At 41.1% G+C, this 23,878-nt stretch overlaps 1 protein-coding gene across 1 annotated transcript in view; it reads left to right on the top strand.

Annotated features, from left to right (window-relative positions):
* The window catches only part of LOC115099582 (glypican-5-like), a 197,878-nt gene extending 185,276 nt beyond the window's left edge, over positions 1-12,602 (top strand). The window contains 4 exon segments of the mRNA XM_029617315.1: positions 9,748-9,833; positions 9,835-10,093; positions 10,096-10,442; positions 12,561-12,602. Of these exon segments, the coding sequence (XP_029473175.1) occupies positions 9,748-9,833; positions 9,835-10,093; positions 10,096-10,442; positions 12,561-12,602 (734 nt within the window).
* The last annotated feature ends 11,276 nt before the right edge of the window (positions 12,603-23,878 follow it).

A 23,878-nucleotide genomic window follows, 5' to 3' on the forward strand; every position in this document is an offset into this window, starting at 1 on the left:
AGGAAGCAGAGAGGACTGTTACAGTTGCATTGAACTGTCTTAGAGTAAGATTTACTAATACTTTTTTCCCATTCTGTGTCCATGGGGGAAAAGTTTAGTAAACAAGGCCCTTTGTCTCTGAGTTCTTTACAAGTTAATTCAGACTGAAGTTGGAAAATATGAGCACAGATAGGTGAAAACATAGTATATGATCAAATTCCCTTATGACTTATAAACATTATCATAACTAGGGATGTGCATTTGTTTAAAACGAAAGTGGAGAACATGATGAATAAGGCTAATTAGTTTCATTTGGAGGGCCCCAAATTGCTGTACAATTGCCGTACATCAAAATGCCACCGTCGTCTGGGTTGCATTTTGATGTACCCCATCAGACGCCATCATTGTGCTTCAGAGCGAAGAAAGGACGCATGAAGAGGAGCTCCCAGGTCTGGGTTCCGAGGCCTGAGCCCGGGCCAGGGTCTGGGCCGAGGCTCAGAATCAGGCTTCTTGGCCGAGGCCCTGACTTTGGGCCTAGGTCCAGGCCTAGGCCCTGGCATTGGGACCTGGCTCCAGGTCAGGTTGTGGCATCAGGCCTGGATCTGGGTCGAGGGAGAGGCCTTGGCATTGGGACCCGGTCTCTGGGTCGGGTTGCAGCATTGGGTCTGGGTCCAGCCGAGATTCTGGTGTCGGGATATGGCCTCCGGGCTGGGCCACGGTGTCAAGCCTGGGTCCGGACTCTGGCCTAGGTCGAGGCCCAGGTGTTGGGCCTAGGACTAGACTGCAACCTTAGCCTTGTTTTAGGCCAAGGCCACAGCAATCTACTGCAGCCTCAGCCTTTGCATGTATGAGGTTTTGGCCTAGTCCGAGCTGAGGGATCACTACCGGACCGGTTAAGTGGGGGCAGGGGAAGATCCTGGAACTGGCATTTTTCCGGGAGGATGGGAAGGAGGGCTCATTTTCATTTTTTGCCTGTTTTTTTTAATTGCTTGCTTGCTTTTTTTTATGTGAATGAAATTAATCAAGCAATCCATGAACCAAAATTCGTGGGAAAAAATCCTCCCGAAAACGAACCGAAAAACGAAAATGAATTTTTTTTTTCCCTGCACATCCCTAGTTGTCACTGGAAATGATTTTTTTGAAGGGGTGAACCCAAAGTTAATATGGTTAGGCAGTAGGCGTACATGACTAGGCCCTACTAGTTGTACCTCTATCAATAAATAATGCCTTAGTGTGCCTTGACAATGGATATCTAAGGAGTTTGCAATAGCCATCATGTATCATGAGTGACACTTTAAAATATTTTAATTCATTTATAAATACTTACCAACATTAAAAATGCCAGTTTGCATCCACCCAAGAGTCTAAAAGATATAAACATGAAATCGCCAACTTGTTACAAGTCATCTGTGACCTATCATTTAAAGCGGCCACAAATCCTGAAGAATGGAAGTTGGCTAATGCGACGCTGATTTTTAAAAAGGTTTCCAGGGGTGATTTGGGAAACTATAGATGGATGAGCCTGTCATCAGTGATGGGCAAAATGGTAGAAGCCATTCTTAAAAATAAAATCACTGGCTGTATATATAAACATGGCTGTTGTACACCACTTTCGACAACTAATTTTGGCTGGGAAAGCAGTTGTAAATTATTTAAAATTAATAAACAAATGGAGAAGAGTTCACATAGTTTTGGTAAGGGGAAGTTTTGTCAGCAACATTTTAGAATTTTTTGAGGGTATAAATAAACATGTAGATAAAGGTGAGCCAGTTGATATAGTGTATTTGGATTTTCAGAAGGCATTTGACAAAGTCCCCTATGAGAGACTCCTCAGGAAATTAGTCATTTACAGGCATATCTGGGTGTGCATCCCCGAATTGATACCAACATCGGGCTTTTCAAATTAACATTTAAGATAATATCTTCAGAACACTGTTTAATCATGGCTGCTGAGATAGAACTTATTTCCACTGTATATGGACCTGCATGTGCATTTAATAATTTTGGAAAAAAGCGTTTTGATATATTTCTCAGTGTGCAGGTCAGTCTTTTCATTTGGATGCTAAATTAATTTTTTTTAGACATGATTGATAATTACAGTGTGCAGGACATTGATCTTTACTTCTTCTTACAGAAATCCTGTTTATGATTAAGAAATGCATTTGGGATCCTCCAACTTTAATTATGTGGCACATACAAATGCATAACCTTTTCAGTACAGAAAAGCTATCTGTGTGTAAGAGTTTTAAATGTTTTTGGAGTATATTTCTCAACTCTATTTTACCTCCTGTGATGTGCGGTGGTTAACTCTTTGAAAATCTGACCGGTTGCTATACTTATGGTTAATCCATGGGTAGAGGGGGAGGGAGGGTATAGGAGCCATGTTTCAACTAGATTTTATCTTATTCCATTGGTACGGATTTCTGGCTTTTGTTATTGATTATATTTTTTGTAACTTTGAAATAATTTATTGTTAGGATGTTTATGACTTGTTTTTTCAATAAACAGATGTTTTCATAAAAGAGGTTTAGATAAGTTACTAGAGGAAAAGTCAATAACACATTATTAGCTAGGTAGGCTAAAGAAAGCTATTGTTAGCCCTGGGAGTGACTAACAAGAATTAAATCTATTTATGGGATCTGCCAGGTGCTTGTGACCTGGATTGGCCACTGTCAGAGAAAGGATGCTGGGCTCAATGGAATTTAGTTTGACCCACCATGGCAATTCTTATATTCTTAATACTAATAATGCTATATATTTTACAAAAGGTGTTAAAAGATACCACATTAGGAGTCCTGAATATATTCTTAAATATGATAATCCAATAGAGTAGCAGAATATGAGTATCCTTGATGATCTGTCTCAAGCATGAGTATATAGCAAGGTTTCACATGTGAAATTCTGCGGCCACTACTGTACCTGGGATTTTAATAGATAATTTGAGTAGTCCTGGGGTCACTTGAATAAAGGATGTAATAATGAAGTATACTGGAGTTCACAGCAGGCAACAAATCACTTAATTAATATACTAGAATGATATAGGTTCAATAATGAGATGGGGAAAAGCTTTTATTTTCATTGGCATATCTCTGACTTGTGAGTGGACTATTGCTAGCATAATAAATCTTTCATATTATAAAATCCATTTTCTTCCTTATCTTGTAAGATTGCTTGTACATGAAATATAGGTCAGGCATTTCTTTCAAACCAGACTGTGGGGAACCCACATTGATTTTCCCAGTAAACTACTTCTTTCAGATCATTTTCAAATCATGATCATCCAGCTGTCTCAGATCCAAGGGGATATAGAATTAATAAGATTAAAAAAATATACCGACCTTTAACTTTCTATGTCTTGTATTTAAAGCAGTGGCATTCTTCAGTTCTCTGGCATGGCTTTCTAAACTCAGGAACATAGATCTATCATCCTTTTGTTAATGGTGAAAATGCTGATTTTGCCAGATCCAATGATTTTCTGTTAAAGGTTCACTGTAAACTTTGAATTTGAAAATCTCTGAAGTAAAATCTTGTTTTTCCAAGGTTATATATTTCTATATTTTGATTTCTGATATGCCATACTGGGTCAAACCAATGGTCAATCAAGCTCAGTATCATGGCCAATCCAAGTCACAAGTACCTGGCAAGTACCCAAACATTAAATAGATCCCAAGCTACTATTCCTTATTGATTGATAGCAGTTTATAGAGTGGGAGCTTGACAGAGGTGATAGAGATACTATTGCACTTGTCTAGCAATACTGCTTTGTCCATCTGACAAATCCTCTTCTATCCAACTGTCTCTTTGCCATACTCAATTTCCTCCTCAAACTTCCTTCACATCCCTCCCCTACCTTCATTCTCTACCTAGATTAAGGATGAGTTCTCAGCTAGGTCATCTCTACCTCCCTCTTCCCCATTTCTTTCCTCTACCCTTCCCCTGGCCTCTGCCACTCTCTTCTCCTTTTCTGAAGTATGAATGAAACTGCTCATCTTCTGTTCGCCTCCTAACCTACTGCTTGTTCCTCTGACCCAATTCCAATTCAGCTCTGACTCTACTGCAGTCATCAATATGTCACATCCTCAATCTATCACTTTCTACTGCTATTATTCCTGCTGTCTTCAGTCATGCTATGATCACACCACTCCTCAAACTCACACTAAACCCTACATTTCCTGCCAAGTATCACCCCATCTTCCTCCTTTTTTATTCTAACCACTTGAATGCTCTGTTTTCCACCACTGTCTTGACTTTCTTTCATATGAAGCCATTCTTGATCCACTCCAGTCTGGATTTTGCCCTCTACGTTTGACAGAAACAGCCCTTGCCAAAGTCTCCAATAACCTGCTTATGGCTAAAACCAAAAGCTTTTACTCAGTTTTTATCCTTGATCTATCTGTTGCTTTTGACACTGTTGATCACCACCTACTCCTGTCCTCACTTGGATTTTGGGATTCTGTCCTATCTTGGTTCTCTTCATACCACTCCCATCACACATGTTTAGTTCTTCCTTTGGTGGAATCTTTTCTACTGCCACCATCTATCAATTAGTAAACCTCAGGATTCTATCCTAGACCATCTTCTCTCTATATACTAATTCCTTTTTACTCTGATTTCCTCTCATGGCTTTCAATACCATCTTTATGTTGATTATTCCCAGATTTACCTCTCTAGACCAGATATTTAATCAGTAATCCAGTCCTGGATCTCAGTCTGCCCTTCTGACATTGCTGCCTGGATGTCCCACTGCCACCTTAAACTCAACATGGCCAAGGCAGCGTTCCTTAACTTTCCTTCCAAGCCCACATCTCTTCTTTCTACTTTTATTTCTGTGGATAACACTAATCCTGCCAGTTGCCTCAGCCTGTAACCTTGGAGTCATCTTTGACTACTCTCTCTTCTTCTCTACACATATTAAAAAATACTGCTAAAATGTGTTTTCATTCTCTGTAACATCACCAAAATACATCCCTTCTTTTCTGAATACCCTACCAGAACCCTTATCTACTCTCTCATTACCTCCTGCTTAGACTATTGCAATCTGTTCCTCACAGATCTCCCAGTGAGCCATCTCTCTGCATGACAATCTATCCAAAATTCAGCTGTGTGGCTTATCTTTTGCCAAAGTTGCTACACTCACATAACCCTGCTTATCAAGTCACTACATTGTTTCCCTTTACGTTCCCTTTACAGCTCCTCTCTTTCTACACCCCTCCTCATGCACACTGCTCATCAGGCAAATCACTACTAATTATGCCCTTTGTCTCTACTGGCAGTTCCTAGCTTTGCGCTTTCCACCTGTCTCTGCCATATGCTTGGAATAGTATTCCTGAACTGGTGCACCTCATTTAAATCCTGTCTAAAAAGCCACATTTTGGGGCTGTTTTTAAACCTTAACCCCCATTGTCCATCTTACAACCTCATTCATTTCTAACTATTGTCTTACATGACATTCCCAAAGTCTGTTTTGCCCTGTATGTTTATCTTGATTAGACTGTAAGCTCTACTAATAAGGGAGTGCCTCCTGTATGTTTTTGTACAGTGCTGTGTACATCAAGTAGCACTATAAAAGTGTTGAGTAGTGGTAGTACTAAACTTTCAGTTCTAAGGGGCTTATATCTGATAATAGGTGCGAAAGAGCAGGGTATATTGTTGTTAGTGGTTCATCCTCAAGTAGTAGTGGTTGTAGGTCTTTTATGATTTTTCTTAGAATTTTCTAGTTCTGAGTTGTATGCAGCTATGAGGGATGCCCCACTCTATGGTTTTCCTCTCCTTGTAGTGTGGTAGGTTTTCCTGGGATGTTTTAAAAATTATATTTTGAGCCAGCCTGGTGGCTCAGTAGCAAGTGTTGTATACTTCCATGCAGAAGGTCTATGGTTCAGTTCCTGGATCATGTCTTTCCATATCCTGGGTCATCAATAAGGGCAACACCTAGTAGCCAGATTTGGAATCCATCATACAGTGTTCCAGAAAGAGCCCTGGTGCATAACTCCTGGTCTCAAAACTATTGCTATAGTGACCAGACTAGAAACAGTAGGAGGTTCTATTAAAATAGAGGGAAAGACCCTGGTTGGTTGTGAATGAAGTCTTATGGCAACCGGATCTCCACACTGGTTTCAATTGAACTGGAGGGAAAAACAAAGAGAAGGAATTACTGAGTCCTCTAGTTCCCCCAAAATTATTCGATGTTAAAGTTTTAACATCATAAACTGTGATGTTTAACCTTTATTGATAAAGAAGGTGTATTAGGTCAGATATGCAATTAAAATGACAGAGACTCAACTATATTTCCTTAGAAAGTGGATCAGTATAATGGATCAGTCATGGGCCTTTAATTTGCATGCTTTTGCTGTTGTACTACAACTGTAAACAATTTTGAGGTCCAGATGCTTGTGTTACAATCCTGATTGTGCTGTTTAATGTAATAACAAAGTTATTACATTTTCTTTAATTAAAAAATACATTCTAGTACAGTGGTCCCTAACCTGTCCTGGAGGGCCACCAGCCAGTCGGGTTTTTGGGATATCCTCAATGAATATGCATGAGAGAAAATTTACATGTTATGGAGGCAGTGCATGCAAATTTTCTCTCATGCATATTCATTGAGGATATCCCAAAAACCCGACTGGCTGGTGGCCCTCCAGGACAGGTTTGGGGACCCCTGTTCTAGTAGATGAAAACTGGAGTCACAGTGACATCTGATGAGTTACTATTATCACTGATACATCATAATAAAAATACCTACCATTCAGCTAGTGAAGTGAAAAGAAAAGAATCATATCCATGGTTTCAGTGTTTAGAAACCAAAAACATGGGGATAATAATATTTTTATGGTTTAGAACATACTTATTAGATTACCAAGCTATCACTTAATATCTGCAAAAGATGTTTTTATTATTTGATGATGTCAGAACCATTCAATTTCACTTTATTGCTCTTCTAAGAATAAGGCAGTTACCACACAGTCGTCATTAATGGATTGTTATCTTGATCTGTTAAATATCTACAGCAATGTCAAAAGCAACATGCTTATTTGTTCCATTTTTTTTCCCACAATTTCCAACATTTCAACACAGATTACATTTTAAACAGTCACAATATTAAAACATATAGAACATGAACAAACATTTAAAAAATGTAAAATAAAAACTTGAGTACACCTGACAGAATTATTTTTATGCATTTATTCCATTTTATTTTTCAGTTTCCAACATGTGCAATAGGTTTTCATGGTAAATTAAAGTGGAAATTAATACACTTTACTTAAAAAAAAAAAAATGTTTTTCTGCAGTCCTCCTCCTGCTTCTTTAGGTTTACAGCTGAATCAGAACTGGCAACCTGTCATCTTTTGCAACTACCTGGGATTTCACCCCCTATTTTATAACCTCTATCAACTCACAGAGCCCAGTGCAACAGAAATACTCAGTCCGAGGCCTGGTAGTGGGGTTCCTTCATGAACGACAAGGACTCTCCTTTTTATTCACAGGGCAATAACTGCCTCCACAGCATCTGTAGCCTCAGCTGGTCTGGAGAACAGGAGAACTATCCTATGAAGTGCACCCAAGTGCTTTGCATGGCAGTGTCAGGCACTAAAGCAGCCCAGGAAATCCCATTTTAATGTTCCTAAATGCATTTTTTGGTGAATAAATTACCCATTGGAAATGAAGAATAGGGTGCATGGGGGTAACCTGCATGGAGCGGCAGTTACTATCCTTAACAGAAGGCATGGGGATTGCTTCCCTTAACCCAGTTAGCCTTGATGCTTTGGATGCAAAGGCAACATTGCTCTCTGCGTCTGCAGGGGGGGGAAAGGGGAATTGGATTCAGACAACAGCTAACGCTCGGCTTCAGTTGGTGCTGTCCGGGCTTTGGTTTGCAGACATTAGGGAAAAAGCATAGGACTGGCTTCTACAGCCAAGTCCAAAAGCAAAGCACGTTCAAGCAGCATTGCTAAATCATCAAGAAGGCTACTCACCCCGTAAAAATGTTGCTAGCAGTAATTTAGTTATGGGCTATGATTGTAAATATTACTTCCCTTAACAGAAACATGAAGGTAACCTGCAAGGAGTGGCAGTTGCTATCATAAGAAACTTGCTGGTCTTTTTCTACCATCATTACTATGGGCCGGATTTTATAAATTAGCGCGATCACGTACTCTTGTTCGCGCACCAGGCGCGACAAGTAGACGCGGATTTTAATAGATACGCGCGTATCCCATTAAAATGGCGGGGTCAGCGCGCGCAAGGCTGCCCCAAAATCGGCAGCCTGCACGCGCCGAGCCGCGCAGCCTGCCTCTGTTCCCCTCCGAGGCCGCTCCGAAATCGGAGCGGCCTCGGAGGGAACTTTCCTTCACCCCCACCCCAACCTTCCCTTCCCTTCCCCTACCTAACCCCACCCCCCCCGGCCCTATCTAACCCCCGCCTACCTTTGTTGGCAAAGTTACGCCTGCTGGAAGCAGGCGTAACTTTGCACGCACCGGCCGGCTGCCCCGCTCCGAGTTCCGGTCCCCGGGGCTTGTCCGGAGCCCGCGGCCACGCCCCGGGCCAAAACCATGCCGCAGTGCCCCCCCGAAATGCCGCGACACGCCCCAAAACGCCTTGTCACTGCCGGCACGCCCCCCAATAGCCCCCGACACCGCCCCTCCATGCAAGCCCTGGGATTTACGTGCATCCCGAGGCTTGCGCGCACCGCTGAGCCTATGCAAAATAGGCTCGGCGCGCGCAGGGGGGGTTTGGGGTAGGTTTTCGGGGGGTACGCGCGTATCCCTTTGAAAATCTACCCGTATGTTTCTAACTAGGCACATTCAAGTTTGAGCTTGGAAAATTGTGTTTGCTTAACAAAATCTGTAGAATTCAGCCATCTGCCAATCTGCAGAAATACAATGTGATTTTGAACAAATTCATGGTTTGATTTTGTGGACCCAGTTGTATATTTTTACAGTGGACCCCAATGTCATTTAAAAAAAAAAAATGCTCAAACTAATTTTTCAAATTTAGCACCAATTCCTTGAATTTCACTAAAGTTTTAACAAGAAGTTCCACAGAGAATTACGGAGGATGTGTGCGTGTGTCTCTCTCCATGGTCTGCGCATGGTTGTGGATACAAAAATATTACACCCCATCAGTCCTCATGTCTACCCTGACATGTGAACATTTGGCATGGATAGGACACCCCACCTAAAACACTGTTAGGGGCACACTCACCCATCCAGTAAGCTGTCTTTCCCTTCAGAAAGTAGGTGAAAAAGAACTTGTTCCATCCTTACTCCAGTTTTATCTATGGCCAATATGGATCCTAGAATGTTACATCCTTACTGGAAAGGATTTACTGTGACAATGAGCAGCTACCAAAGCTACAGAGCAGTCTGCATTTTAATAGGTTTTCTTAAAATGAATTGCAATTCATATCATCTTAAAGGGCCTGATCATGTACACTTGTTTGATAATATGTAAATCCTAGATGTAAATGGGGTTGCTAATACATTATTAACCTTTAATTTAAAAGCATTCACTGGAAATACTAGATAAATTGAAAATGCATTATACCATTTGTCACTTGATCGCGAGTTCACAGTTATGCTTCATTTGCAATGATATGGCAAGTTAAGTGAAAATTGTATTGTTGCATGCCTATGATTTATTTCAAGTTGTGGTTTATTTATAAGAGAAAAAAAAAGTGATCTTTCAAAATTTTCTAAGCATTACATCATTATTTTCTGTGACATAACATAGTGTCTTATTTTCTTTCTGCACCTCTTTCTTCTTTTGCAGAGGCCTTTGAGTCCATGATTAGCTTTGCGGTGAATCACACACAAGCGCTCTTTGAGACAACCTACCAAACTATGGCAAAGGAGGCCTGTGGAACCAGTTAAAGAGCTCTTTATGGACCTGTCTCTTTACATATTGGTGGCTGAGACAACAGTGGAGAATGCGGTTGCACGGTTCTTTGACAGTCTTTTCCCTTTGGTTTATACTCGACGTATAAACCCTGGAATTGTACATTTATCAGAGGAGTATACAGAATGTCTACGGCTAACAAGGAAGGAGATAAATCCTTTTGGACCTTTTTTTAAAGCAATGATTACAGAACTGTCAAAGTCTATCTGGGCAAGCAGAATGTTAACCATGGCCTAAACATGGGCATTGAAGTGATAAAACACTACAGACATGTTGTTATAACGAAGGATTGCAGCAGAGCATTGGTGAAAATGCAATACTGTCCACATTGCCAGGGGTTAACGTTAATCAGATCCTGTGTTGGATACTGTCTGAATGTGATGAGGGGCTGCTTGGCTAGTGTGGCAGAGCTGGATACCTACTGGCGGGAGTACATTGCCACACTGGAGCATCTAACAAATGAGATGGCTGGGTCACATGAGATGGAGCTTGCATTGCTGAGGGTGCGATATATAGCCAATGAAGCTATCCTGTATGCGCAACTGAATGGGCCTCAGCTCTCAGCCACAGTAAGTACTTGGAGATTACCTCATATATGTTTTACTAGGATATATCAGGGCAGGAAATATGCTTTAAAATTAGCCTTGTGATTGAGGAGGCTTTCCATCCATATATTAGGGGTGTGCATTCGTTTCCAACGTATTGGTAATCTGCAAAGTATAGGGCCATATTTGTTGTTTTCGTGGGGAAGCGAAATGTATCGTGATTCCCCACGAATACAACAAATCTTCACCGAATTATTCGGCCGTCTAAAGGAGCGAATTTAAACAACCCCCCCACCCTCCTGACCCCCCAAGACTTACCAAAACTCCCTGGTGGTCCAGCAGGGGGTCTGGGAGCCATCTCCTGCACTCACACCGTCAGCTGCCAGTATTAAAAATGGTGTCAATAGGTTTGACCTTACTATGTCACAGGGGCTGACCAATGGCACCGGTAGCCCCTGTGACATAGTAAGGGCAAAGGCTATCGGCGCCATTTTGATTACTGGCAGCCGATGGCCCGAGTGCAGGAGATCGCTCCTGGACCCCCGCTGGACCACCAGGGACTTTTGGCAAGTCCGGGAGTGAACTCCTGCACTCGGGCCGTCGGCTGCCAGTATTTAAAATGGCGCCAATAGCCTTTGCCCTCACTATGTCACTGGGGCTGACCAGTGACATCGGTAGCCCCTGTGACATAGTAAGGGCAAAGGCGCAAGTGCAGGAGATGGCTCCCGAACCCCCCGCTGGACCACCAGGGAGTTTTGGTAAGTCTTGGGGGAGTCAGGAGGGTAGGGGGTTGTAGTTAGTTCAATTTTAGCCAGGAAACAAATAAGAATGAATGTGTTGGGGGCCCCTCTTGCCGAATGCAACTTATCTGCCCCCCCCCCGATGAATACAAATACCGTATGCAACATATGCCATCCCTCTGCATATCCCTACCATATATATTGTATACATAGATGCTAAAACAGCAGAAGTACTTAGTGGGTTTCAGTGAATAATATCTATTTTAGGGATGTGAATCGTGTGATCGATCGTCTTAACGATCGATTTTGGCTGGGGGGGGGGGGGAAATCTGATCGTCATGTTTTTTGTTTTTTTTTTAAATCGTAAAAAATCATAAATCGGGGAAGGGCGGGAAAACCGGCACACCAAAACAACCCTAAAACCCACTCCGACCCTTTAAAACAAATCCCCCACCCTCCCGAACCCCCCCAAAATGTTTTAAATTACCTGGGGTCCAGTGGGGGGGGGGGGGTCCCGGCGTGATCTCCCGCGATCTTCCGCTCTCGGGCCACGGCTGCGTTAATAGAAATGGCGCCTGTGGCCCTTTGCCCTTACCATATGACAGGGCAAAGGTAGCGCCGGCGCCATTTTGGTTCCTGTCACCCGACGTCATGAGTGCAGCAGATCGCTCTCGGACCCCCGCTGGACCCCCAGGGACTTTTGGCCAGCTTGGGGGGGCCTCCTGACCCCCACAAGACTTGCCAAAAGTCCAGCGGGGTCCAGGAGCAACCTCCTGCACTCGCGCCGTATTGCCAATATTCAAAATGGCGCCGGCACTACTTTTGCCCTCACTATGTCATACGGGTCTATTTTACAAATTTCTCCCATTTCTATAACTTTTTGCCTTGAAAAGTGTTATTTTTATAGTCTGATCCATGTTCAGCGGCATTTAGCCAGAAAACGAAATATTGGCTTTTCAGTATTTCCTCCATTTATCTGGCTAAAATTTAGTTGGATAATTTAGGAGCATTCCAGGATAGAATTAAATTCGCTGAATAAGTTAACCAACTAATTCTGATATTCAGAGAAAGCATGAAAACATATCCAGTTAACTCTGGGCATGCCACAGAGTAATTCTAAAGTTCTCTGGATACATTTACACAGTAAATGACAGCAGATAAAGAACAAAAGTTCCATCTAATCTGCCCAGCAGTGATTTTATACATATTTACCCATAGTAGATCAGAAATCCAGCTAATTTTAAGTTAGTAGGGTATATTCATTGGCACAGCTATGCCAGTGTATATTCCACCAAAGTTAGTTATGTGGATTTATCTGATGAAGGGGGGTCATTTATCAAATCTTGTTATGGCGTTTACGTATACGTTAAGTGCCTTTATTTTTTTATTTGTCAATTTTAAGCACAATTCACAAAGAATAACTTTGTTTGAAACATTCCCATGAGTGGGGCGCTCTAGCGCTGTGATCAAAATGGCCGCCTAAGCGAACTTCTCCGCTCCAGCTTATCTACTAAACTGAGAAAACCTGCTCTATAATAATTTCCAGCATCTAAAATTGGACTCTATCGCTCCCTAACCACCTTCGCGCCCGATGGCAGCAAGCAAAACCGGTAAAATAGAAGCAGCCTTTGCGGCGGCGGTCGGAACGAAACGGTCGAAGGCTGATCCTCCGTCACCAAGTAAGGCCCCGCCGGCGAAAGTCATGGCCTCAACGGATGTCGTCCTAACTGAAATGCGGCAACTTAAAGACTTAATCAACATTAATATCGATGCCACTAATGTGATACGCGGAGAATTACAAGCGGTCTCTGCTCAACTTGATACTTATCGCACTCGTTTAGATGATGTGGAAACCCAGGTGGCTTCGTTATTACTGACTACCACCTCCGTTCCTCAGCTAACGCAGAACGTGGAACACATACGGAATTCTTTAGAGGATTTATCCAACCGGAATCGCCGCAATAATGTGAGGATTCTTGGGGTTGCAGAAGGCGAGGAAGGTAACAACATTAGTGGATTTATTACTAAGCTGCTTACCTCTACTCTCCAACTTGAATTTCAATATCCTATAGAGATTGAGAGGGCCCACAGAGTGCCTGCAAGGCCTCTTCAAAATTCTAAGTATCCGCGGCCTATTATCTTTAAATTGCTGCGTCATCCGCAAGTACTTCAAATCTTGGCGGCTGCCAGAACTCAAGCTCCGGTTCAATATAAGGGCCATAATGTGCTCTTTGTTCCCGATTTCGCTAAGGACACTGCTGCCAGACGTAAGGCCTTTCTCGCTTTACGACCTCGGCTTCAGCGCATAGGAGCGAAATATGGTCTCTTGTATCCCGCGCAAATGCGTGTTACTCACCTGAACCATACAAAGATTTACCAGCAGCCTCAGGATCTGGAAGTCTTTCTTCAGTCTGTGGATAAGGGACAAGACATGATTACTTGATGGGACTCTAGATGGGATAATTTCCATGATACGATATGAAGGCTTCTGGATTCATCTAAGGAGTGTGAACTGATCATATTCTAAGCTGGAATTGCTTTTCCACCATTGTGTGTTTTTTTTATTTCAATGGGTGGTTTTTTTTTCTACTATCGCCCGAAGGAGCGGACCTGATCGCTGAGATGGTCAGTGATCCGCCTGGACACCCATCACTAGTCCCTAGAGGACTTACCGAATAGCACGGTTAGTGCTAGCTGCAATTGATATCCTTTGACTCCTTCCTTTTTTTTCTTTCCTTTTCACATTCACCTTTTTCTCTCGATCCTTTCTTTTTTTTCTTCTTTATAGCTCTTTTCTTCATTTCTTTTAATTTAATTTTTTTTCTTTTCTTTCCCCTTTTTTGAGTTTAAACCTCATCCTTTTTCTTTTCTCTTCTTCTTCTCTGACTCATACTCCTACTTCTCGTTTCTCCTCTCTCTGTGAACCTTCCTTTCTCTTTCTCTAATTGTTTTGCTCTTTTCGACCAACAAGGATCTCCTAAGGTTTGTTTTTTCCTTCCACTTCACCCTCACATTCCTATATGTCTACTGCTAAAACCTCCATCACTGTGGTCTCATTGAATGTTCAAGGTCTCTCGCATCCTATTAAAAGGAAGAAAATTCTTACCTACCTAAATTCTCTACACGCGGACATTGCCCTCCTACAAGAAACCCGCTTGACATCTCATGAATCTCTTAAACTAAAGAGACACTGGGTGGGCCAAATTTCCTTCAGCTCTGCAGTTCATAAAAAATGAGGTACAGCTATTCTTGTTCATAAAGGCTTGGATGCGACGATCATTCAGCAATCAGCAGATATTGATGGTAGATGGAATCTCCTTCAGGTTTCTATAAACAACGTGGTCTATACTATCCTCAATTTGTATGCTCCTAACCAAGATGATCCTGCATTTTTTCATGATACCTTTTCCCATCTCCTTGCGTACGATTCTCCTCAGACCATCATCGGTGGTGACTTTAACCAGACTTTGGATCCCTTTATGGATCGGAAATCAACGGCACGCCTATCTGTTTCAAAATCAAGCAAAGCTCTCAATCATCTCATGTCGACTTTGGGCCTTTCGGACCCTTGGCGTCTTCTCCACCCTAGAGATCGGGAATACACCTTTTTCTCTGCTCCGCACTCATCCTACTCCCGTATAGACTTTTTTCTCGCTTCAAATTGTTTAATCCCACAGATAACTCTCCGCGGACATTGCTTCTATTCTGGTCTCCGATCATGCTGCAATCATCCTTCAATGTAACTTACTGACTCCGATCATCACAGATAAACTGTGGAGATTCAACTCTTCGCTATTGGCGGATTCAACCTTCGTGGACTGCATTCGTACTCACACAAACGAATATTTCTCTACCAATGCTACTCCTGATATTTCATTATCCACATTATGGGAGGCCTATAAAGCTACCATCAGAGGCGCCATTATCAGCTATTCAGCGCATAAACGGAGATCTGAACGGGAGGAGATGGTTCACCTGCAAAGTTCTATAGCACTACTGGAATCTGCACACATCCAGCGGCCGACTAGCGCTTCGTTAGCAGCGGTAATAAAAGCTAAGTTTCAATATAACCAGCTTCTAAGCGCTTCAGTTCGCCTCTCTACTTTTCACACTAAGGCCACATACTATGCTGAGAATAACAAGTGCGGACATCTTTTGGCTTCTTATTTAAAGAAAAGAGCGGAGAAAAAACGCATTAATAAAATTATATCTGCCTCGAGTCAAGTTTTTACGCAAGATGTAGACATCCTACACGCATTCCGAGACTTTTATGAGCAACTCTATCAGAATGAAGTTCAAGCGTCGGAGGAAGAACTTCATTCCTTTTTCTCCAACCTCACTCATCCAACTTTATCGGCGCAACAACTTCAAGATCTTGAGACTCCCATAACTTCACAGGAAATTGAACTTGCCATTAAAGCTCTCCCTGGAGGGAAAGCTCCAGGCCCAGATGGCTTTAATACAGACTTCTATAAAATGTTTTGCAAGGAACTTACACCCCATCTTCAGCAGTATTACTCGACTGCACCGACTCAACCTGATCTCTTCTCTACTTTTTCTACAGCATGTATTGTAGTTCTTCCAAAGCCGGGTAGAGATGCGGCTGAAGTTGGCAATTACAGGCCTATATCCCTATTGAATACAGACTACAAAATTTTTACTAAAATATTAGCCACACGATTATCCCGTCTTTTGCCTACATTAATTCATCCAGATCAATCTGGATTTATTAAAAATAGGCTTATTGCCAATAACACCAGACTTTTTTTTCATATCCATGAAGAGGTTTTTTCTGCCTCCTCCCCAGTCATCGCTGTTTCTCTTGATGCAGAAAAGGCTTTTGACCGTGTGGAGTGGTCTTTTCTTTTTTTTATCCTAAAACAATTTGGTTTTGGTCCCAATTTTATTTCATGGATTCACCTATTATATTATTCTCCCACGGCCTTTTTGTATCTTAATAATCGCCGATCCCCTCTTTTTTCTTTGCATAGAGGCACGCGCCAAGGCTGTCCTCTTTCTCCTCTGCTTTTCAACCTGGCTTTGGAACCCCTTCTCATTGCCGTTCGACAGAATTCACTAATCAAAGGTGTACAAATTGGCTCTAACGAATATAAGTTATCGGCTTATGCAGACGATGTCTTACTTTTTCTTTCTCAGCCTGATCTTTCCCTTCCAAACTTACTATTACAAATTGAGGCCTATTCCGCCCTATCAGGTTACAAGATCAATTGGCACAAAACTGAGCTCCTCCCTCTTAATACACTTGGGTCTCTGGTAGATCTCACCGACTCTGTCATAAACAAAGTTTCCAAAAGTATCAAATATTTGGGTATTTCTTTTTACTCCGACCCTCATTTAACAATTGCTAATGCTGAACTTAGTATTATCCAAAGGATCGAAGACCTGGCCATCCAATGGTCGCCCCTTCATCTTTCATGGTGGGGACGATTAGATACTATTAAAATGGTGGTCGCTCCTAAAATCACTTATGTTCTCTCGATGATTCCCATTTTTTTTTCTGACAATTTTTACAAACAGATCGATCAGATACTAACCTCCTTTTTGTGGAGGAATAAGACTCCAAGGATTGCTTTGTCCAAACTCAAACTTGTTAAGGCAGAGGGCGGAGTAAACTTCCCTAATTTCTATGCTTACCACCAAGCTTTCATGCTGCAACAAGCTCATCACCACTTCTCTCCTTCTTCCACCCCAGAAGGCAAACCCAGATGGCTGGATTTGGAATGTTTTTTAGCATCTCCTTTTCCACTTACATGCCTCCCGGGGATGCAATTACCCAAGCGCTTAGTCTCTAACTCTATACTACACTCGTTACATAAGGCACACTCTCTTTTTGACTCCACCCGCCCTCCGCATATACGTTCATGGAGTTACTCTGCTCTGGCACCTATCTGGCGGAACTCTAGATTGCTCTGTGCTAAACACCCTCTCAATTGGCCATTATGGCAGACCAAGGGTATTTGGTTCCTAGCCTCCATACTAGAAGATGCTACGATACGCTCGTTTGCTCAACTCCAGGAGCAATATGGGTTGCCATCTTTTCAATACTTTGCATGGCTTCAATTACATAACATTATTGCCGCCTCTCCTTACTCCTCTGTATCGCCCACTTCTTCCCCACACCTCTTACAGGTTTACCAGAAACATGGTCCTCAAGGACACTTAGCATCCAAATTATATAAAATTATAGTTTCTGCAGGATCTAATGTACTCCGGAAAGGGCTTCATTCCATTTGGACTAAGGAGATTGATGCCTCTATTAGTCTAGATGTATGGAAGCGCCTATGGACCGTCACTACCCGCATCACACTGTCCACCAGTTTGACACAATCTTCCTTCTTCCTCTTACATAGAGCCCTTTGGACACCTTGGAGATTACATAGGGCTGGCTTGCTCACCTCACCTACCTGTTGGTCTTGTGCTGCGCCTCGAGCGACCCTTGAACATATGATTTTTTCATGTTCTTATGTCCACACATTTTGGCTCCAGGTATGGTCAACGATTACATCTATTCTTTCCTTCTCACATCCACTCACATATGCTGTCTTGTTTTTTCGAGGTTCAAACCCTTCTCTATCGCTCTCCCTGCCACACAGGAAATTAATGGATTTTCTGTTTACCATTGCTATTCATACAATTCTGTCCAACTGGAAACGCAGTGATTTATTATCGCAGGTTTGGTGGTGGAATTCTGTTTGCATGTATTATAAATATGAAAAAGCTATGGCTATTAAGTGCAATCGTTTGGCCTCCTGGGCTCAAGTCTGGAAACCACTTGAGGACTATATAACTTCTTTGCCTTAATGACCTATTGTTGAATGTCTTCTTTATTTGGGCCATATTTCCTTTTCTCAGCCTATTCCTTTTTATATACCCTTCTTTTCTTTCTTTTTCTGATCCCCTTTCTTGGTTCTTTCTCTTCTGTCCTTTTCTTTCCTTCCTTCCTTTTTCCTTTCTCTCCTTTTCATTTATATTTTGTATTAGTTCCTACCTCTGTAATGTTTCAGTAAGGATACTTCGATACTAGGTAATCTATACTGTTAGTACGGGAGTTGTTTTATTGTATTTTTTTTTTATTGCTTGGTACACTCCAGATAATGTCTTGATTTCAATAACCAGCTGTCTCCCGTACCGTCGGAGATATGTTAAATTGTATGCTTGCCGAACCATGTTTTACTTTCCTTCTGAAACTCTTCTTACTTGGATTTCCTTGTTTTCTATTTCATAAAATGTTCAATAAAATTATTAAACAGAAACATTCCCATGAGATACAAGTAAAAACAAAATAGCAATAAAAATTACAAACATTACATGAGTCTAATTACATCATAGATATAATCCTTCTCATACTTTGTATCCCAACAGATTTATATAAGAAACTTGGGGGGGAGGGGGTGTATTTACTATAATTGAGAAGATATTTAAATCAGTATAGAAGAAACAAAAATGGCGAGATTCCCTCAAACATTTTTTTTTTTTTATCCAATAATGGAAGGCGGTTGGCTTTTACTAACAAGGAATTCTCTCAAATGATCTGGGTTAAAGAAAACATATACATTATTGGAAATTTTTACTACACATCTACATGGATAGCGAAGATGAAAACTCGCGCCCAGTGCCAACACTTCCGCTCTCATCGATAGGAAAACTTTTCGCCGCAATTGGGTCGGCCGAGATAGATCAGGAAATATATGGATCAGTTGACCTAAGTACAAATCTTTCATATTCTTAAAATAAGTGCTCATTATAAAGCTAAAATCCTGTTCCGAATATAATGAGATAAACAATACAGCTCTCTCTGTTACCTCTACTTCTGAATTTTCCAGGTACTGGGTAAGATTCGATAAATCAGGCCTATTCCCCTCCCTTAAGGAAACATTACCAGTTCTTTGAGTTAAAAAAACTAATTTTTTTTAACTGAAGGTATCTGCTCGAGTGGGATTTTTAAGGCCTCTTGAAGATATTTCTTGAAAGTCACAATAGGTATTTCTCCCAAGACTTTGGGGAAATTCAAGAGTCTGATATTCAAATGTCTGAGAAAATTCTCGACTGCTTCTAAACGCCTTAAAGAGTCCCACACTAGGTCTGTAGATGTGTCCTGTAACTTTTTCACTTCTATCTTTAGTGTCTCGGTCACATGCACTTGCTCTTGTTGTGCTTGAAAACTGTCCTTGACACCAAATCTAGTTTTCTCCCCAAACTTGCTATTTGAGAGATTTGTTCCTTTATCAGTTTGGACACACCTGCCATCATTCCCCAAAGGGAGTCCATTGAAACAACCTCTGGTTTGACCAAATCTGTCTCCAGATCTTTTAATCCAAATTCCTCTGTTGGGCCACGTTCCTCTCCAACCAGAGAGATCTCACCTCCAACTGCTCCTCCCTCCGGTGGGTCCGGGGCACTCAACAATGAGGAGGTTGGGAGTTCCTCCGTGTCACCGCCGCTCCTCCCTGCAAGCACAGACCTTCCGACGAGACTTCCACCCTCAATCGGTGTCGGTGCAGAAGCGGCAGGATTCGGTGAGGATGCAATTAGAGGTTGCTTTGAATCTGGCGGGCTTAAGGTGACTTCTCCGGGCGATATCGTGGCCTCTCTCCGCGAACCACCAATGGGGCTCTCCGCTGGTTTAGAATGTGCAGTGACGGTGTACTGGGTGATCAAACGCTGCTCCACCACAGGATCAGGGTCCGCTGGGAAAACCCTAATCTTGCCCTTGCGCTTATGCGGCATAATGAAAATTACCAAGATCAACTTGGTTCTAAGATATTTGCGGAAACAGCAAGCGGGAACGCGACAGCACACACCGTCTAGGTCGCCATCTTGGAAACACCCCCGTATTATCCACTATGATGCCTGACGTTAAGTGCCTTTAACACATGCGATAGCACCATAACGCATGGTGTAATGCAAATTTGTAAAAGAGGAGGAGTGGGCTCACGGTTTTGTGAATCCCTATCACACAGCTTTTAAGTATACCTTTTTCATTAGTGTTAGGGCTTTATTGCAATGTTTTTGCCCATGCTGGTTTTAGTAGTCATGGATGTCAACTATCACATGGCTTTAACTACACCTTTTTCAGTAGTGTTGTCATGTGATAGGTTGTGTTAAGGCTTTATTGTGATGTGTTCTCAAATGCTGGTTTGAGAGAGAGAGAGAGAGAGATAGAGAGAGAGAGTGTAGGGGTTAGGGGCCACTTTGACATTCAAGCTAGGTTGAGAGAACATTGCACAAATCTCATCTTTGTGTTCATCCATCAAAATTGCATTTTTACAGCAGGGACACATGTCAAGGACTTGGGAATCATTTTGACTGTTAATCCTGCTAAGAAATTCATTCACCTAGCTTGATGGACTCTCTACCTGGGTAACATCAAGCTAGGTTGAGAGAACATTGCACAAATCTCATCTTTGAGTGAGTTTCCTCATTCCGAAGGTCATAAAATCTTCACAAGAGAGCACTGCTCTGTTTGTACGTCTCCTCCAGGAGCTTCAAAACTACTAAAAATGATCCACCCAGTGGTTGTATGCAGGAAATACAATAATTCTGAAATGTATCACAAAGTGTGAAAAGGTTAGTGTTTCACATAGGTATTAGTGCACTTTGCAATGAACTGCCTATTATCATAAAACACACCCCTTTTCCTATTCCATGTGATATTTTTCGCATTTTGATAAATCCAGGCCTAACTCTTGTCTAATTTTGGGACTCATAGCTTAGGGCACAAGAACACTGCAATTCAGCAAGAGGTTTTAAAATTTAGTTTATTTTGGCTTTTTCAAAAGACATGCAAAGACAAGTGTTCTTGTGAGATGCAATCTGCCCTCTATCTGTAATAAGTAGCATCTCCCTGAATCTCTGCCATGCTTTGACTTATATAATTAAATACAACCTTCCCGAAGCTTCCAGAAAAGTGTAACCGCCCACAAACACATGATACGGTTGTCATGACAATCTATCCTGTATAGGAAATGCTTGTGAGGACCTCCCTCAACTAAGAATTCTTCTAACCCTGTTCCTCCTCCCAATGTAAACAAGTTCCTGTATCATACTGGCTTTGATGCAAGTATTCTCTTCTTGTCTTCTGTTGTTCTTCTTTGTTTATTGTAAACACCTCCCAGTCTGGGTCTTGAATAGAGCTTGGCACCAGGATTCATTCAAATTGGTTTCAGGTCATTGAAACCAATATCTGCAAGATAAAGGCTTGCATCCTGGTTTCCTGCAGAATGAGTATCCCTGCATTGTGAAGTAAATGTGGCCATTAAAATAGGCCTCTCTCCTTTTGTTGCCAGCAAATCTGTCTCAGAGATTCTCTGCAAGTCATTGATGCCTTCCTGGCCTGTAATTATAAGCTTTGCAGGATTTACCAGTTTCCCAACTCTTCTGCATCCGTTGAATCTGTGATAGTCAGAAAGTCTCTCAAAGTTCATTCACCTCTGACAGGCTAGTACAGCAGAGGAGTCTGGGTATTCTTGGTTATCTTACTCAGACATATTCTTCATTTCCCTCTATGGGACACCTTAAAATGGATAGGTGTCACATCAATCAGTCTTCGATGCTAAGCCATGACAGAGGAACTTAAAAGTGTAACCTAACCACTAACCTTGGTATTTATCAGGTGTAGTGCATAGGTGTATGTCCCTCTAGATTCCCAATTAATATGAAGGATGCTCCCACAAGCATTCACTAGTTAATCAAAAAATAACATCAAAACTAATTTCACTAGGTAACTATTAGCTCTATAATGGAGCTATACAGATACCTGCATTATAAAAAGGACCTACTTCATAATAACATGATCACATATGTTATCTTTCAGAATCAAGTAAGTACATAATAGTGGTATAACATGTAAAGATAAGTACACAGAGAGACCAGTATGAAAGTACTGTGTTTTTCATATAATACTAGGTATTCTGGGCAAATCTTTTCAATGAATACTGTTGTTATGAACAACTACCCAGGATAATATTCATTAAAATGGCAACTAGGGATATAATCAATGCACCTTACCAGAAAAGTAAAGAAACCAATAACATAGAAGAAAACCAAGAATCTATAGAAAAACTCATACTGTGTTGTGCATACATGATGTAAAAGTGTTGCAAAGCATAAGACATATTCTAGTCATATGCTGCAGTGATGGAAGATCAAATACAAAACATATGCATGATAGACAAAGGCATAGCAAAAGTCTGAAACATCATACTAATTCTGTAGGGTATGTATAGTACTATCCAGTATTATGACAATAAACTGTAGCAGTGAAAGCACTCACTGTATGGACTGTCCTAATTCACTTGTAGCAGTCATATATCCAAGAGATAATACAGCTGTGTAGGGCAAGTATTAATTATTAAGGTAAATGATGGCTAGTAATACTGCTTCGTCTTCAGATACTTCTAGGGGAAATGGGGCTAATACCCTTCTCAAATGATGGTAAGTCTAAATATATTGGGGATAATCATAACAATAGATGAAAGCTAACTCTGTGAGAAAGTCTTTAACATATTATGTAAACCACTTTACAGAATTGATAAACCATCAGTGTAAGATTTTACACAGGGAAGGAAGGAATGTCATATAAATAAAAGACAGAAATAAGGAAAATTATATCTTCCCCTTTGGAATCCTAAATAGAAACCCACTAACTTATAAGTCACAGATAGAGTTTATAGTGAAAGGACCAAAATAAAAAGAAAAGAACAATGAGCAATTAATATGCCGAAAGATATAGTAATAGAATGTTGCAGATCCCTATAGCAAAGCTCCTCATGTGTAAGGTACGTATTTGTTTCAAGGAGAACAGTAATCTTTGTGAAAGAGAGTGAAACAGTCATTAGGTAAAATCTAGTAAATAGTGTCATAAGAAAAGATATTCAAAGAAGGGTTCAGCAAAAACATTAGAATAAGAGATACTTAACTTGGAACATACAAACTAATAAAAACAGCATCACTTCAAATAATATTATTAACTTGAACACCTAAGTGCTGACAGAGAATGAAAAAACCTAAATTCTGCATAAAGTCATTCCCACAAAACATAGAAAAAACAAAAATCAGGTATAAATTGTACGCCTTGCAGTCCATATAATATGTAAGAAAGTCTGTGACCATAATTTCTGCATTCAGGGCGTATATAGTTCTTTTAGTAGGAGTCAGTGATGATGTCAAGGCAGAATCTCTTAGCTCCTTAGATTGGATGCATGTGTATGAATTCAAACCTAAATAAAAGTGCAACAAATCCGATTAAGTAGTAAGAAAATACTTTTATATCACGTACTCCCTATATTTAAGTTGCCAAATAATCCCCACATTATTTCAAAACATCATGCAATGGTCCAAACCACAAACATAAATACTCAAACTGTACATTAAAACATATATGTCACAGCACTGACCACATAATACATTCATTCATTCCTCAGTTTCCACATGTAACATAGAACAGACAACATGTCAAACGTTTGAGCTCAAAAAAGAAAAACGTATTTTAAAAATATAAAAGAATTGGATCGATCCACAAAAGAAAACAAAAACTCAAGATGAAAATTAAAATAGATCTATTCAAAAATTGAAAAGGAATCAAACTGGAAAAAAACTGATCTTCATCTCCCATAGCATAGAGACAGATGCGCTTTGTGCTTTAGTACCCTGGAAAGAAATCTAATATATAACAGTTAATATAATGATTAAAATGAAAGT

The sequence above is a fragment of the Rhinatrema bivittatum genome, chromosome 9 (genome assembly GCF_901001135.1).
Source record: "Rhinatrema bivittatum chromosome 9, aRhiBiv1.1, whole genome shotgun sequence".
In the NCBI taxonomy this organism is placed as follows: Eukaryota; Metazoa; Chordata; class Amphibia; order Gymnophiona; family Rhinatrematidae; genus Rhinatrema; species Rhinatrema bivittatum.